Source organism: Spinacia oleracea, chromosome 2 (genome assembly GCF_020520425.1).
Source record: "Spinacia oleracea cultivar Varoflay chromosome 2, BTI_SOV_V1, whole genome shotgun sequence".
Taxonomy (NCBI): domain Eukaryota; kingdom Viridiplantae; phylum Streptophyta; class Magnoliopsida; order Caryophyllales; family Amaranthaceae; genus Spinacia; species Spinacia oleracea.
The window spans coordinates 34,171,022-34,189,179 of NC_079488.1; the positions used below are offsets into that span (position 1 = coordinate 34,171,022).

Sequence of the window (18,158 nt, forward strand, 5' to 3'; positions counted from 1 at the left end):
CCCACTCTCCATCTCGTCTAACCACCCACTTTGCCTCCCAAATACCACGCCAGGTATAACTCGGCAGCTTCCCCAACTCGGCAGCCATGAAGGACGAGCTCAGATAATACCTTGCCTTTAGCAATTGTTCGAGGAGACTACCCGGATTTTGGATAAGGCGCCAAGCTTGTTTCCCGAGCAACGCCCAGTTGAACAATTTAAAGTCACGGAATCCTAACCCGCCCTCCTCCTTCGGTCTACACAACTTTTTCCACGATATCCAGTGAATTTTCCTCTCCCCTTGCTTTTGCCCCCACCAGAATTGAGCTACAAGGGGACGCAACTCATCACAAAAAGACGATGGAAACTTAAACACACTCATAGGTAGGGAGAGATTGGGCCACTGCCTTTATCATGACCTCCCTACCCGCCTTAAAAAGTACCATCCCCTTCCACCCTTGTAATTTCTTCCGCAGCTTTTCCTTCACGCCTCTTATAATCCCTTTTTTAGACCGTCCCACCGTAGTAGGAAGGCCTAAATATATATCGTGTACCTCTACTTCCCGCACTCCCATCAGCTCCGCTAGTCCATCCCTTCGGTTGGCTGGCACACCCCGACTAAAAGAGATAGTTGTCTTCTCCAAGTTTACCTGTTGCCCCGAAGACAATTCGTACACCTTAAGAACGTCCATAATAGCACTAGCATCGTTTCCTGCCGCCTTAGAAAAAATTATGCAGTCGTCTGCAAACAGCAGATGATTAACAATAGGCGCACTTGGCGCAAATCGAATACCATGAATCAGATTTGCCTCCTCCGCTTTCCGGATGAGGTGAGACAATACCTCCGCACACAAAATAAAGAGGTATGGCGAAAGTGGGTCACCTTGCCGAATACCCCTTCCGGGCGAAAATTCCTCCGATGGTCTCCCATTAGTAAGGACCGAAAAAGTAACAGTACGCACACATTCCATTACTCTACCACGCCAGCCAGCATCAAAACCGAAGCCCTCCAACACGGCCTCCAGGAACGTCCACTCTATCCGATCATAGGCCTTAGACATATCCAATTTTAGAGCCATGCATCCTTCCAGTTTTAAGTCATGTATTATACATAACCGTACAAAGTCAAAATTTAAGGACGTAGTGACTAGTGACTATCCTTGACAATATACGGAGTACAATAAAGATACCAATCACTCCCAAAATAGTTGGGCAAGAGGGCCCAAAGAGAAAAAAAATGTGGAGTGTAATTAGCAGAAGCTCAGTGAGTAGTCTGAGTACACTTCCCTCTATCAACAAATTCACCTCCTTCTCATCAAAATCGCCCTTTCCATCTCCCAAGCTTCTTCATATGGCTTCCTCTTCTTCTAACAGCAACAACAACAACAACAACAACAACAACGACGACCCAGATAATGCTTCTGTTTCTCCCTCTTCTGCTATCGATTTTCTCACTCTCTGCCACAGTCTCAAGGTAATGCTTTCTTTCTTTGTTTAACTCTATTTCATTTGAATTTTAGTGAATTTGTTTTTGGTATTTTTGATGAAATTGTGGGTTTTTTCTGACAGACAACGAAAAGGGCAGGGTGGGTGAAGAAAGATGTGCAAAACCCAGAATCAATTGCTGACCATATGTATCGTATGGGGTTAATGGCTCTTATTTCTTCCGATATGCCTGGTGTTAATCGCGATAAGTATGATTTTATGGTCATTTATTTTGATTTTCCCACTTGATTAGGTACGCCTTTTATATTCAAGTAACAAAATATAGATTTTTGAACTTTTTTGAATGGTATTTTTTTAGGTGTGTGAAGATGGCTATTGTACATGATATGGCTGAAGGTAAAGAGAATGTTTCTTTAATTTTACAATTATATTGAACTTTCTGAATACTTAGCTTTGTAGTTTGGGAACTGTTAAGTAAAATGAGATAAGTATGATAAAGAGCTGAATGGTTAGTAGTTGAGAACTTGATTAATAGCCGCTAGTCGGTTAGCTTGTTCTACTTAGATGGTTAGCTTGTAGCAAGAGCTGTGATGGGGGTAGATTGGAATTTTAGTTCGAGGAGGATTGGAATAAGACCTAGGGGTGATTTCATAAGATTGTGAACTTGAATGATAGTACGCCGGACCGTTTGAGGGTGAATTGAAATGAGATGGATCAACATTGGCGTTACAAAGTTGTTGATGATGCTATCTTGGTTAGAATTAGTTTATCAGTAAGAAACCGAACTCGCTTAAAAGGCCATGTTTTTCAACTTATGTGGACATGCTTCAAGAAGAAGGGAAGTGCTACAGTAGTTTATGGCACTAGCATGGATCTAAATAATTGGAAAAGGAAAAGGAAATTGCAAAACCTACTTGGTGCTGTGAGAATTTTTCTTTCTTGTAAAGTTAGATGCTCACTTTAAGATAGTGGTGATATTAGTGCAACGAAGTCTAGAGTGGAACAAGGTGATGTAGGAGTGAACTGATATTGGTTTTATACCGTTCAGCATCTGGATATGGTTCTGAAGCACCCCAAATATTTAGTGTCGGGCAAAGTAGGTGTAAGAGACAGTACCTTTATTATTTCTGACTCTCTTTTCCTCATTCTATTTCATGCATGTTACGGAGTATTTCATTTTTTATCTCTCTTTTGTTATTTGATAATATTGTCCGCCTTTGAAACACCCTTTTGAACAATTATCAATTTTTGTTGGTAAGACTGTGTGTATATGAATCTCCCTTGGCTTCGCATCAATGAGAATCAAACTGGGTCATTGTTGTTGTTGTTATTGTTGTAATGTAGGTGTGAAAATTACAAGAATTCACATATGAACAATTGAACACTTGCAACCAGAAGTTAATTAGAATGCGCAATATTTAGCTCCTGACTTCTATCGTTCTCCCATATGCGGAAAAATGAAGCCCTCCTAGTAGGAAATAAGTTATAAACAAAAGAAAGAAGGGGATTGCAAATGTTGTTTTTATGAATTAGGCGAAAAATTTGAACAGTGACAATGTTCTTTTTGAATGACATCTGCAGTTACGAGATGAATAATAAACTGTATGTGTATAATGAGTACGAATCAGTGTGTTGTTGTTTGTTGATGATATATCCAAAACCATGAAGCCAAATAAATGAGCTGAGTCTGGTTTCTCTAATTCTACTTCACTTGAAATGGTGGATTAGTATTTAACAAGCTATTGGGATTTAGGGGTCTCTTAGATTTCTAGGATCTTTTTTTATTTTCATCTCGGGATTAGTTTTTGGTGCATGTATGAACTGTAAAATGAGAACTTTAAGTAGTATAAGTCTTGTCAATTGGTGTTCTCTGGTGGAGTGTTGCAGCAGTTTAAACCTGTATGTGGCATACAAGACTGCAGCATTCTGAGTGGAGCTAGATGGTTTTGTTAACACTGTGCAACACTTCAGTGGGACTGGTTCCTGTCAACAACACACACACACCAGCTTAGAGGGATGAAAACAAACAATAGTGGGGCTCAACACCTAATAAGTGGAGCTTGATTTGTATTATATTGAAATTAGAAGGCAAATAACAGAGTGAGATTTCGAGAGCTCACTTTCTCTCCCAAAAGAGTACCGACTGCTCAAATACAAATGACATACCCCTATTCTCAATATTCCCTTCCCTTTTATACACAAATCCCCAAAAAGATATACTCTCCTAGTTTGTCTTCTTGTGCCTACTGTAGGTAATTATGCCACGTGGCTCCTTCTGTCCGTTGGGACCAGCTGCTACAATGTCATCTGCAATTGTGGTGTGCACCTCTGGTGGATTTGTTACATCACCCTCCCCTTCAAGCACCACCCTGTCCTCAAGGTGGAATGCGGGAAATCCTTCCTTCACTGATTGGGCTCTCTCCCAAGTAGCTTCAAAAACTGGCAGGTCTCTCCACTTGATCAAAACCTCTTGAATGATCTTCTTCCCTACTGTCTTGTTGCGGACCTCCAGGACTTCTTCAGGTTCAGCTATTAACTCCAAAATCAGCTGACATTTGTGCAGGGATAGTAGCAGTAGATAGGGTTCCCCTACTGCCTTCTTAAGCTGTGAAATGTGGAACACGGGATGGATCTTGCAACTGTCTGGTAACTCCAACTTGTAAGCCACAGACCCCACCTTCTGAATCACCCTATAAGGTCCATAGAAACGTGCTGCAAGTTTCTCAAATGGTCTATGAGCAAGGGACTTCTGGCGATATGGCTGCAGTTTGAGGTAGACTAAATCTCCTTCTTCAAAGAACTCTTCCCTTCTCTTACGATCTGCATTCAATTTCATCCTCTACTGGGCCTTAACCAGATTCAATTGCAACTCAGCCATCATCTCATCTCTCTCTTGCATCATTTCTTCCAAGCTGTCAACCGGAGTTCTTCCCCTTCCAAACTTCAGCAAGTGAGGGGGCTCCCGTCCATAAACCACCTGGAATGGAGACATTTTGGTGGATGTATGCACAGAAGTGTTATACGAAAATTCAGCCCAAGTCAACCACCTTGCCCAAGACTTTGGCTGACCTCCAGCAAAACAGCGCAAGTAGGTCTCCAAACACTTGTTAACTACCTCACTCTGACCTTCTGTTTGAGGGTGGTAAGCAGTACTTTTCTTTAGCTCAGTCCAGTGTAAGCGAAATAACTCCTTCCAAAAGGTGCTCATGAAAATTCGGTCTCTGTCGAAGACAATGGTGGCTGGAAACCCATGGAGACGAACTACTCCATCTACAAACACCTCTGCCACCTTAACTGCGTTGAATGGATGTTTCAACCCCAAGAAATGACTGTATTTGGACAACCTGTCCACCACAACCAAAATTGAGTTGATCCCTTTTGAAAGAGGAAGGCCCTCGATGAAGTCCATAGAGATGTCCTTCCATATCCTTGTGGGAATGGAAAGTTGTTGAAGTAGCCCAGCGGGGCATTGCTGTGAGCTTTTGTACTGCTTGCATGTGCAACATCTCTTCACAAAGTCAGCTACTGCCCTTCGCATCCCATGCCAGTACCAATCTTTTGCCATACGAAGGTACGTTTTTGTCTCTCCTTCATGTCCCATAGGAGAGTTGTGATACTCTTGTAATAAAGTAAGGATCAGAGGGGATCCTTTGGGTATAACTAACCTGCCTTTGTATATTAACTTGCCTTCCTCTATTGTGAAAACACTTGCTGTCCCACTTATCACATCTTGTTTGATTTTTGCCAGAATCGGATCAGCTTCAATCTCCTTGTGCAACCCTTCCCAGTCTACTTCACTCTAGCTCATCATGAAGCCCAGTTCCACCTCTCCCACTGTCTTTCGTGACAACGCATCAGCCACCCGGTTGGAAGTGCCAGGTTTATACTGTACCTCAAAGTCGTAGGCCATTAATTTACTCACCCACTTCTGATATTCTCCTGCTATCTCGCGCTGTTGAGTTATGTACCTCAGACTTTGTTGGTCGGTTCGAACTATGAAATGTCTTCCTATCAAGTAATGCTTCCATTTCAGAATAGATAAGCAAACCGCCATTAACTCTTTTTTGTAGACTGATTTGCTCTGAGCCCTAGGCCCCAAAAGCTTGCTGTAATAGGCTATTGGTCGTCCCTCCTGCATAAGGACCGCGCCTAGCCCATATCCTGATGCGTCTGTCTCCACAATAAAGGTTTTTGTGAAGTCTGGCATCACTAATACGGGTGCTGCCACCATGTCCCTTTTTAAAGTATCGAAAGCCTCACTTTCCTTCCCTGTCCAACCAAAATTGTCCTTCCTAAGTTGCACTGTGAGCGGTTGTGCGACTTTGTGCGTACCCCAACACAAACTTACGGTAGTATCCGGTCAGCCCCAAGAATCCACGAAGCTCACGGATGTTCTTGGGTGTCTCCCACTCCATCATGGCCTTCACCTTATCCATATCCATGGCCACTCCTTTCTGAGATATCACGTGACCCAAATAAGTCGCCTCCTGCCTTCCTAGTTCACACCTTTTTCGGTTGACATATAACTTGTGTTCAGTCAGAATACCCCAACTGCCATATGGTGCTTATGCTCTGTTTCAGACGCACTATAAATCAAGATATCATCAAAAAATACCAAGACAAACTTACGCAAATTCGGTCGGAATATGTCATTCATCAGGGACTGAAATGTCGCCGGTGCATTCATTAATCCGAAGGGCATTACTAAGAATTCGTAATGTCCTTCATGGGTTCGGAAGGCTGTCTTGTGTGCATCTTCTGGTTTCATCAAGATTTGGTGGTAACCAGACTTCAAATCCAGTTTAGAAAACACCATTGCTCCGTGCAATTCATCTAATAACTCGTCTATTATCGGTATTGGGTACTTGTCTGCCACTGTCTCTTTGTTCAAAGCCCGACAGTCCACAAAAAATCTCCAAGAACCATCTTTTTTCTTTACCAGTAAAACCGGGCTTGAAAACGGACTAACTGATAGGCGAATTACTCCGGCCTATAACATCTCTTGTATCAGCCTTTCGATTTCATTTTTTTGGAAATGGGGATATCGGTATAGTCGTACTCCGACCGGGTTGCTCCCTTCTTTGAGAACTGTAGCATGCTCATGTCCCCGGGCCGGTGGTAAACCCACAGGCATGTCAAACGCTGCTTTGTGCTGCTGTAAAATACCAACAAGGAATGCTGGTTCTGTCGAGCCTTCCTTGAGAATTTCCCCTGCCTCCAGCGGTTACACTCCATTACAACTCCTTGACCGGTTTTTCGAAGTGTCTTCAACATTGCTTTTAATTAAATCCGCGACCGGGCAAGAGTTGCATCTCCCTTAATTACACACTGGTTACCCCCCCATTGAAATTTCATTACCTGAGTCTTCCAGTTTGTAATTACCGCCCCTAACTTCTCCAACCATTGCACCCCTAGAATCACATCTGTCCCCCCGAGTTGTAGGGGTAAGAAATCCTCACAGACTTCAATTCCGCCTTCCAATTCCAGCGTCACCGATTTACACACACCGGCTCCTTGAACCGCCTCGCCATTCCCCAGCGCTACCCCAAATTGCTCCTTTCCCCTCACCGCAATTCCTAACTTCTCCACCACCCTCAATGAAATAAAATTGTGGGTTGCCCCCGGATCAATCATTACGGTTACCTCATTCTGATTAATTCGACCCCCAAGCCTCATCGTCTTCGGATGGGTCAGTCCGACCACTGAATCGTCAATTCCTTGTTATCAGCCTCGTTCTCCTCCAACGGGTTTTCTTCCTCACCGCTGTCCGTCGAACCTCCCTCCATAATCAGCACACTCAGCTCCTTTCGTTTACATACATGATTTGCCTCCCACTTCCCGTCACACCGAAAGCACAACCCTTCGCCCTCTTTTCCTGTAGCTCACTCTCTGTCAAACGCCTCACTCCTGATCTCAGTGTGTTTGTGTGGGGAGATGCTACAGTGGTTTGAGTTGAATCCACTCCAGAAATCGCAGATTTAGCCTGGTATTGGTTTGGCCCAGTATTGGTTATGGGCCCAACTGATCCAGATTTATGAAATCTGGATTTACTGCTCCAACTACCCGATCCGACATTCTTTTCGACCCGATCCCTATCCTCTACCCGAATAGCAAGGTCCATTGCCTGTTTGAGATTATAGGGTTGTAGGACTTGGATCTCCTTCCTTATATCTTCTTTCAGCCCATTAATGAAGTGGCCCATCAGTAGGGTCTTTGGTACATCTTCTAACGGCGCTGCACGTTCAATGAACTTGCGGCAAAATTCCTCCACCGTCGACGTTTGTGTGGTGGCCAACCATTATTGGTGCAGCGTACCCAACTTGGATGACCTGAATTCCCTCAGCATTCTCTCCTTCAAATCCCGCCACCCCTCGATTGGTCGCCGCCATTCTTCCACTGGAAGAAGCGAAGAGCATCGCTACGACGGCTGAATCCATTTGTTCCTCGGCATCCAACTTATGGAAGTTGAAATACCTCTCTGCTCTCAAAATCCAGCCATCAGGATCCTCTCCTTCCAATACCGGCATATCCAACTTCCGATACCGCCTGTTCCTCCCACCGCTTCCCTTATGGCCGCCACCGCCTCTGTACCCAGATTCATCTTCATCCTCCTCCGCCCGATTACGGCGGTGCCGATTTTCCCCCATATTCTCTTGGTCCGCCGTCCTCGTCCTTACCTCCTCACGGTAACGGTTAATCCTCCCTTCAAGCTGCTCTACTCTTTCCCGTGTTTTTCTCGCCTCCTCCTCCGTGGTGGTCTTAAACTGCTCCGATAACGACCGTTGCAAGGTTGTCATCACCTCCTTAACTGCATTGGAGACGATGCTCTCAATGGTAGTCTCCAGTCGGTCCACCCTTGCCTCCAACTCCTGGTTCCTTTCTTCCTCCACCGTCTCCAGGCCTGCTGGCTCCGCGTCATGGATCTAACCGCTCTGATACCACGTGCAACACTTCAGTGGGACTGGTTCCTGTCAACAACACACACACACACCAGCTTACAGGGATGAAAACAAGCAATAGTGGGGCTCAACACCAAATAAGTGGAGCTTGATTTGTATTATACTGAAAATAGAAGGCAAATAACAGAGTGAGATTTCGAGAGCTCACTTTCTCTCCCAAAAGAGTACTGACTGCTCAAATACAAATGACATACCCCTATTCTCAATATTCCCTTCCCTTTTATACACAAATCCCCAAAAAGATATATCTCCTAGTTTGTCTTCTTGCGCCTACTGTAGGTAATTATGCCACGTGGCTCCTTCTGTCCGTTGGGACCAGCTGCTACAATGTCATCTGCAATTCTGGTGTGCACCTCTGGTGGGTTTGTTACACACTGTTTTCCATGGCACTCAGATCTATCTGGGGATAGTGAGTATGAAACTGGTAGTTCCCTGTTGAAGCACACCAGTTTAAGGAGGAGCATGGGAGTATAGTACGTATACACCTATTTGAAGGGGAGCGTAGGAGGGAATAGTACATCCTTTACTCTTCTGATTCTTGGTATTCTGTAGACTTTCGCTTCCTTTTCAACCACATTAACTTTGCCTCTTTTTACAACTCGTTGATGTGAGTTTGTAGTTGAACTATGAGCTTATTTGCAGGATTTTAAGTGTCTTTCCAGTATTTAAAGTGTACGGAGTATTTTTTAATGTTAGGCAGTTGGTTGATGGGTAATGGACATGGACCATTTTGTTAGCTTGTACTCCATAGAATTTTGTTCATTGAAGTGTTTCTCATTGAGGTAACACTACTCTATATTACTTGTACGTCTCAAGGTCGTTTATGTATTAGGATATCTGGGTTCAAGGTTAGGTGTAAGGTTTAAGGTTACATTTAAACTTGTCCGTTAGTCTGAGAATCTGTAAGTGCTTGAGCAATGGAAATCTCAAATATGCTCTTCTTTCCTTGTCTTTTTTTTCCCTATCAGTATCCTATAAATCCAGTAGACAGTAAAGGGGCAACAAAAGGTGCTTGTTTTTACCCCCTCATTCCATTTTCCCGGATGAATGGCACACATATCTCCTGTTCTTCAAGCTTAATTTTAGGAAAATGTCTTTCCTTAATGGCATGACAAGGTTAACAGTAATATTGGCCCCTAATTGGGAGTAGCATCTGTTATGGGATGGAGGGAACTGTAAGATGCAATGTGTGGTTCGAGGTGCTGCAATAAATTGACTATCAATCGCAAGTATGCATATTTTTCATTAACACGTTGTTTGGATAAGAGGAAATGGAACGTAAGGGAGGTTAGGGAAGGGAAAGGAAAGGGAGGGGAACTAGCTCTCTTGTTTGGATAGGGGGTGGAGTGGGGGGGGGGGGGGGGGAGGAAGGGGAGGAAGAGGAAGGATCCATATTCCCTCCCTCTTTAAGAAACATAATCCCTCCAAAGTTGGAGTGATTTGGACGGAAAATGGAGCTCCACCTTCCCTAGTTATCCAAACAAGTTTATCTTAATATCCTCAAGGCTAGAATTTTACCTTGTAGAAAAAACATTCATGAGACAGGATAAGCAAAGGTGACAGAGTGAAACAGGGTAGGCAAAGGCGTTATTTGTGCAAAACTGCAAATTAGGCAAGGTCTTTAGGTGATGCTGCTTTAACATATGTATTTGTCCTGTGATTATCAGTGTATTCACCTGATAAATTAGTATTAGTAACAACCGTTTTATTGCTCTCCTTCAACTTCTATATAACGTGTTGCTGTTTCTCCTTAAGTTTGATACAATTTCTCTTTTCCCCCCCTCCCTTTTCAGCAATTGTTGGTGATATTACACCTTGCGATGGGATTTCCAAGATGGAAAAGAACCGTAGAGAAAGTGAAGCACTTGACCATATGTGCAATCTCCTTGGTGGAGGATCGAGAGGTTCTTTCTGTGCTTTACTCTCATGCTGTTTCATTGTGTACTCTATTTCTGATGGATGTGGTGGTGGGGTCATGGAGGGGGAAGGAAAGACATATCAACCCCTTCCATTCATTTCCTTAGTGGAATATCCACAAGGGTTCCCTTGTTTCTTGATTGTTTGTGTTTCCTGAGCTATATTTACAAATTGCAGCCAACGAAATACATGATTTATGGATGGAGTATGAAGAAGGCGCATCACTCGAAGCAAAGGTTGTCAAGGATTTCGACAAAGTGCGTTCTACTTCTACGCTTTTCCCAACAATTTCCATTCTTTTGTGTCCTCTAAAATCACACTCCTTATTTTGTGCCATTGCATTGAGACTTTTGTTGTCTGGACATCAACTTTTATTGGTAAATGCATAATGCCATTTTCCTTAGGCTTCTGGCTGTATATGATAGGGATCTTCTAAGTTCTAGCTAGATCTATAATCATATGATTATGCAAAATGGCAAGTCATCTTTAAGACTTGTGTGGTGTAATGTGCCCTGTTTCATTTGCATCATATTATGGCTATTTGTTAATGCATATTATACAGAGTAGTAATGTTACTGAACAAAGAAATTCGTGTTTTTTTCTTCACTAATCACTATAGCATATTATGCAGAGCAGTAATTATACCATGGTCCTTTGGAGGTTATTTTTCTACTGAACAAAGAAATTCGTGGTTTTTTCTTCACTAATCACTATATGTTAAAGCATATTATGCAGAGTAGTAATTATACCATGGTTCTGTGGAGGTTATTTAATCTTCCTCTTGTTTCTTATTTCCCTTTCCACTCTTCTTTGTTTCTTTTGAATGAGCAGGATGTATTACCACCGAAAATTTTGGGCATATTTGAATGTGCCCTTTTTTTCTTTTGTTAGTTCAGCAGCTAAATCATTGCATTAGAATAGATACCTAAAAGGTGTTTGTTGTATCATTGCATCACAAAATTTATTGTTTTCTTGCCATGTTATCAATTTATCACAGCAGCACAACTGAAACATTGGTCTGAAAATTGGTAGATTATGAAAGCGATTTGGATACTGAAAAATTGGATATAATCATTTGAGTAAAACCAATTTCTCGTATAACTAACTATATAAGGTTATTGTTTGGTGTCTTGTTGTCATTCTAACATACCATTTTTTTTGGGTATTTCCTTCAGTTGGAGATGATACTTCAGGCGTTAGAGTATGAAAAAGGTGAGGCTGTCAGCAAAAGTGGTGATAAAAAACAATGGCAATGTTCGCTTTATTTAGCTAAATAAAAATGGTGCAAGAATCTTGTTTATGCTAGTATTACTGGTTTAAGTCAGGAAGGATGCTGAAATTTCTAATGGTTAATTACTCTTCTTTGCTCCTCTTTGAGATGCCATGTGCATTGAACTGCTAGGAGGCTTTTTAGCTAGTGGGAGTATTTCACTACTTTGCTCCTCTCTGGAAATTAATGTACTGCTTCTTGTTCTTTTTTGTCCTTGCACAGAACAAGGGAAGGATTTGGAGGAGTTTTTTCAGTCCACTGCTGGTAGGTTGATTCAACCTTCTTGTTCATACATACTTTCTGCAAGAATGTGGCAGTTTATTTATTTCTTCTAATATAAAAACTGTTGCTTGCTGGCTTACTACTATATGAGCTTCGGATTTGACAATACACCTATGCTTCTACCTTCACTGTGCGTAACATAGACACCGATATTTGGGTTTATCAACAGCCTGTTTGGTATAGGGGATCAGTTAAGGTAGTATCATGATGCATGAATGCCCTTAATAATACATCTGCTCTGACTAATCAATATTTTTCTTTTATCCTTTGTGTAACTGTATTTACACTAACGGAGCATTACTAGTAATGTGGTAATGAATGGATAGATATTAACTAAGAAAAAAAACTAGTTTGGGAGCTATGCGTAATACCATTTTACCAGACATTACATGGGGAATTCTTCGTGAAGTTACACAAACTGATTACTTGGCGGTAAACGAGTTAGCTTGTTTGAGATCATGCCAAACCCATCCTGTGGGACTTGCGTTTGGAACAAGATTAATGTATATCATAAGCATGGTTAATTTTATTAGGAAAAGGTGATACTATTTTTTGTTTAGACGCTCTGGTATATTAGGAAAAAGGAGTAGATTTTCTTCATTGAAATTGGTCCTCGGCTCATTAACTTTCAGAAAATTAAGGGATCACGAGCTCTTACTTTCACATTTTCTTCATTTTGCTAAGAGCCTTAGATTAGATGATGTAATCTCTAATTTGATTTGCTGAAATGACTCTTGTTTGCAGGGAAATTCCAGACTGATATCGGCAAAGCATGGGCATTGGAGATAGCATCAAGAAGAAATAAAAACTAAGTAGAGCAGCAGCATTTTTCAGCCTGCTTGGAGCTTTGCTTTGCAACATCATAAGGTCTGATGCTTTACATGTTCAGTTCATTTAAATATCATTAGAAGCTGGTGGTCTCAGGACAGTTGTTATTCTGAGGAAAATGTGCTTTGTCAACTAGTCTATGACTAATGCAGTAATGCTAGCACTAATTCAAGAGAACTCCATCAACATTGGTTGTTGATTTTACGTCTTTTCTGTATCGACATCTTATTTGAGAGCATCTTATTGACAAAATGAAGCCCTTTGTGTACATTCTAGTTACAGGGAATTGAACCTCGAACACTGAGGTTGGATTGTTGGAAGGTGCCTTTCTTTCTGTTAAGTTTAGCTTGTTTGGTTAGTTCTTTGCTTCTTGCATTTGTTTTATTTTTTCCTTCTGATAGAACTATATAGAAGTAAGGTAGTACCTCCATAATCAAAGTTATACAGAGTATTATACATTCAAGTTAAGTAAACTCGTCGAAAAGTAAACTCGTCGAAAACCAACACAAGTTGTAGGGTTGGTGAGGAGCTCGGGTCAAGCCCCATCAAATGCAAAATTGTTGAGAGTGACTTAAGCGTAAACCTGTGTAGCTGAGCTGGTCAAGCTATGATAGGTGTAAGGTGTAAGTTCAGCAGAATCCATTCTCTTATTACACAATAAGAAATAAGTAAAGTCGTTGATAATAATACATGCAATGTTCTACAAATAAGTGCTAGTACAACATAAAACCTACAAGTCATGTAACCAAGTGCAACTAACATCTCTTCCTGTGGCAAAACTAGGAACTTAGCAAGTATTAATGATACATTTCTTACAAAGCAAGGTGACTAGCTAAGAGGAAGACTGGTACGCAGGCAAAGGCGGTGTAGGCGGGCGATCAGGCTGTGTTCTATCCTTTGGCCCTTTAGGAGGTGAAAGGGTCGGGTCCCACCCAAAATTAGTATTACCACTATCATGATCCGGAGGTGGCGGGTCAAGGGGACCCGTTGTTAAATCTGAATCCGGGCTCAGATCAGCAGTACGGGTCTCCTCTCGGGTAGGGTACTGCTCCTTACTTCTTTCATTTGAAGTTATAGTCCTACTACTTACTGTAGAACGAGCAAAGAGAGAATATATTGATGGAATAGTGGTAGTTTCGTATAAGCATGATATTATTGATTTCTTCATAAGTAAGGCCTTTGATGTTGTCATGCTTTTGGGAAGCTTCTCAGTTATTGATGAATTAATAAGTGATCATGAATATATGTGTACTGTTGCGGTACGGCTGTACGTAATTATCTATGTGTGGGGTTTTCCAGACAGCTTAGAAATTTATGTATAGGTTGACACGTTTTTGTACGACAGTACGTGGGATTGAGCTTGGTTGTACATGTGGTTTACCATATTTGGGGAACAAATTTTATTAATTTGAAACTATATTACCTAAACTCGGTAATCATATCGAAATCGGATCGAGTTAAAGTGTCCAACACGACTATTTTGTGATTTTATTCTAGAATGGAGTGTCGAAGTATCATATATGGTCGAGCATTGAGGATCTGGTGTTTTGAGATACATTACAGAGTCCAGGAAAGTCCACCCAATCTAGCCTAGACATTCGGGACAACAAGAGGATCATTAAAATTTGTTCGTTTAGGCTCTGTTCTTTTGGGCTTAATTGCAGTTCCGTTCAGATCAGCTCAGCTCAGCTCAGCTCAACTTCATTAAGTTCAGTTCACTTCAGCCCAGCCAAATAAAGTTCAGATGAACATCGGCTTAGGGTTGACTATATCTAGTTACCAAGAGAAAGTGGCGGTCAAGCTAAGTCCTACGCTTAAACCCAATTTGCACAACGTTTCCCCACACTTTGGTGCCCTTCAACCTAGCCACGTACTTGCCACATTTACTCTCAACCTGGCCACATACTAGCCATCTCTATTCTCAACCTAGCCACGTACTAGCCGTCTGGCCACATACTAGCCACCTCTACTCTCAACCTAGCATGGCTTTTGATAAGGTTTGATCCCAACCAAACATCTTGATTATTCGTATATGCATATTGCATAGTACATAAGTACTCCGTATATAACACCCGACGCTGCCTTAAAGAGGGTTCCTCTCCCTAGATGACAGTGAAGGGCGCTAATATTCGATTTAAACAAATAAAAAAGTACGATTTGATTTAAAAATACTTTTATTCAAATAAAATACAAAGATCACATACATAAACTTTGAATCAAATAATATATTGACATAGTCATCAAATAAGAATATAAGATACAGAACAAACTTCATCCAGAAAAACCTTCAGCAATACCAGCTACAATCTCAACGAAAACACCAAATCCACCTTCATCATCATTATCACTAGTACTCTTCCCTGACAAACACCCAACATGAATATGAACATCACAAATCCCACAAAAATACCTCCAATGCTTACAAGACTTATCACAAACATCACACTTACTAGACGCCATTAATTGAAGCTTCAAAGAATGAGGAGGATGTATAGCATGATTCGACAAATACTCAGGCAACTGACTACAAACAGGATGCACAAAAAAGTTACATGCTTTACACCTATAAACCACCCCTTTTATAAGCTTTTGACAAAGGTGACATTCATGAAAATGGAGATTAGGTCTCTCCATTAGTTGCAGAACATGTTGTGGGTGTGTGAATGAAGAGATTGAATCTGGGCAAGTCCCACACGTTGGATGAACATCGAAGTTGCATTGATCACAACGAAAACGCATGCCTTGGCCTTTTGATTTGCAAGACTTGCACTCGAATTTTGAGTGTTTGTACACTTCTTTTAATGGGTGTTTTGTGTGTTTGTTGTATTGGATCCATTTTGTTTGTTCTGGGTCATACATGGTTGATTGATTATATGGTTGATTGATTACATGGTTGATTGATTATATGTTGTATCAATCAACCATAAATTGTTCTTTTGGTTATAGAATGTATATATTATAAGATTTCGTAAATTGTTCTATTGATTATATGTGGGATTTGATTTGATTTTTATAATCTGTTTGAAATCAACATTGATTTAGTTTATAACATGGTGTTGAATTTTCTGTTCAATGTGTCTTGTCATCGATAATGATGGATTTGTTTGTTTAATTTGTGTTTTCATTCAAAGTGTTAATAGTCAAATGTGTTTGAGAATGCAACAGCCAAAGAAATTTATAGAAAATTGCTTGTGTAATTTCTTGGAAACCCAATGTTGCTTTCCCCCATCTTTTTGGAGGTTTTATCAATTATTCTCGAAGAAAAAGAGTTGTTATTCAGCACAAAATTTTGGCTTTACTCGTGTACAACCAGAGTTGGTTGTGCCCCTCTAAAATGATAGTCGTTTTGTACGGTTTAAGATGAACATTAGTATACTGATATGGAAACGATTCAATGAACATTTATCTATTAATTGGGAACTCATGTGTTGCAAAAACGTTGTCAAAATATTAGGAATGTTTTGAGATGGATTGCAAATTGAGGAAATGAGGACGAAAGTTTCATGGTTCAGATCAATTTAATCTAAAGGGAAGGCTGGTTGTTCGAAGTACGACATGACCCATCACGAAAAGAGCACGACACGATACGTAAACGAAAAATCATGGCACAGAGGGCACAAAGTAGCACATTTTTTGGAAAATGCGCGACAAGACACGTCAAATTGATTGAAATTAGGCTAAGACACAGGTCCATCCCGACACGAGGACATGTGGGCTTAGCCCGTGTTTGACTTCCATTTTAAAGTTTTCAGCACAGAACGGACCGAAAAAAAATAAGTGGGCTCCGCATAGCCGAAGCCATTCAAACCCATGACACACGAATCGACACAAAGCACGGCTCGACAAGGTTGACGACCACCTTTATACAGGTTAACTTGCTTTCATAAAAATTAATTGATTTAATCATGTTAGTTGTGGAGTTGGGTCAAATCGGTAAAAAAAAAAAAAAATCAAGTTATGAAACTTGAGTATGACTGGGGCCTGTGTCAGAGTATTTCGAGTCGGGCAATTGAGGTCGGCAATATTGCCAAAGGTTGAAGCTCTTTAAATAGCTGGAGAAAGTCTTAATCTATACTAGGTATACCATTGAAATGGTATACTAATATTCTGCATTTTTATTTACTACCAAATCACATAGTTTGCTACAAGAAAAATAGTTGTATTTTCTCATGTGATACCAAATAACATAGTTTGGTAACGTGGTTTCATTTTTTTTGGTTCTAAACAACATAGTTTGGTACTAACAAGTCAAAGATAAATGTTATTTTTCGTGGGTCAGACTTAATTTATTACATGAACTTACCATTTAGCCCTTAATATACCAAATGAAGTTACTGTTTTACCCTTAGTATACCATTTTAATGGTATACCCAGTATAGATTCAGAAAACCTCAAATAGCTGAGCACTTGAGCAGTGTAACGGATGAGTATTTAGATGCTTTTCAAGTTGGTAGTTTTGTACTCCCTCTGTGTTCAGACTATCTGTAATATTTGTTTTTTCAGTCGATAACTCGTTACGGAATACTTACAACACTTCTATTTTTATAAGAGCTGAATATTTGCAACACTTCTATTTTTTATCCCTTCTCAATGTCCCGCAAACATTTAGTATGGGAGACCTTCTGTTTTGGGGCAATACACCTAAGGGCAAATTTACTATCAATTCAGCATCACAAATCATCCGAAAAGAGCTCACGGAGTTGAAGCAAATAATGCCCTTGGTCCAAGTATGCATTCAATGTTAAGTCTAATAAATGCGGTTCAGTATTAATTAACAAGTTAATAATTCAGTGAGATCAAGTGAGCCGAATGCCTAGCTAGAGGCCGCTTCAGTTCAAGTGGAATTAATGATATTAATCCACAGCTTACTCTTGACTGAACCCGTAGGGTCACACAAATAGTACGTAAACGGATCAAGTATTTAATGGCATTAAATACTCTATCTATGGATATTCGGAATTGACGGATCTTGGTTTCAGTGGGAGCTGAGATCGTCACAAGCAAGAAATGAATACTCCGGAAACGATGATATTGCCGCAAAACGGAAATATGGATCGTATCGGAAATATAAATATTATCCAAGTCGTAGATGTTGCCGGGAAACGGAAACAGTGGTATCACGAGCCTCTTATTATTTTCATAATCTAAATTGCATAAACATGGTTAAATATTACAAATTTGCAAGAATTAAAAGGGGTGATTAATTTTCGTAATTGTTAATTAATCGCAAATTGCGTTTATTTAATTATATGTACGCAGTTTTTCGGCAGTGTCTTCGTTACTCATCCAAATGGAGTGATTTTTGTGTCAATTCCGCATGTAAAAGGCATTCTAAAATTTTGACAAAATTAGTATTTTTCGGCCGAACCCAGAATTCTCAAATTCGAAGCCTAACTATGACTTTTCGGAGGTTTTAGTTTTTCAAACGCAAAATTTTGTAAATTTAAGATGTTAAATTAAATATTTGCGATTCTTGT

The 18,158-nt window shown here is 40.6% G+C and overlaps 2 protein-coding genes across 2 annotated transcripts; one reads left to right on the top strand and one right to left on the bottom strand.

The window, feature by feature from the left end:
- Window positions 1-1,180: 1,180 nt before the first annotated feature.
- Window positions 1,181-13,021, top strand: LOC110776417 (uncharacterized). Its single transcript, XM_021980981.2, has 8 exons — window positions 1,181-1,453; window positions 1,549-1,673; window positions 1,784-1,821; window positions 10,178-10,288; window positions 10,479-10,558; window positions 11,477-11,513; window positions 11,794-11,835; window positions 12,598-13,021. Exons 1-8 carry the CDS (start codon window positions 1,217-1,219, stop codon window positions 12,663-12,665), a joined length of 738 nt encoding a protein of 245 aa, XP_021836673.2. The 5' UTR covers window positions 1,181-1,216; the 3' UTR covers window positions 12,666-13,021.
- A 1,816-nt stretch (window positions 13,022-14,837) lies between these two features.
- LOC110776419 (protein VACUOLELESS GAMETOPHYTES-like) lies at window positions 14,838-15,697 on the bottom strand. The gene has a single exon (XM_021980982.2). The coding sequence runs from the start codon at window positions 15,538-15,540 to the stop codon at window positions 14,953-14,955; it is 588 nt and encodes a 195-aa protein (XP_021836674.1). The 5' UTR covers window positions 15,541-15,697; the 3' UTR covers window positions 14,838-14,952.
- Window positions 15,698-18,158: the final 2,461 nt, after the last annotated feature.

Excerpts from the sequence above, each read along its gene's own strand:
- LOC110776417 (XM_021980981.2), top strand. The coding sequence starts at position 1,217 with ATGTGGAGTGTAATTAGCAGAAGCTCAGTGAGTAGTCTGAGTACACTT. Across the intron at positions 1,454-1,548 it reads CTCTCTGCCACAGTCTCAAG|ACAACGAAAAGGGCAGGGTG; the intron begins GTAATGCTTTCT and ends TTTTTCTGACAG. Across the intron at positions 1,822-10,177 it reads TGTACATGATATGGCTGAAG|CAATTGTTGGTGATATTACA; the intron begins GTAAAGAGAATG and ends CTCCCTTTTCAG.
- LOC110776419 (XM_021980982.2), bottom strand. The coding sequence starts at position 15,540 with ATGTATGACCCAGAACAAACAAAATGGATCCAATACAACAAACACACA.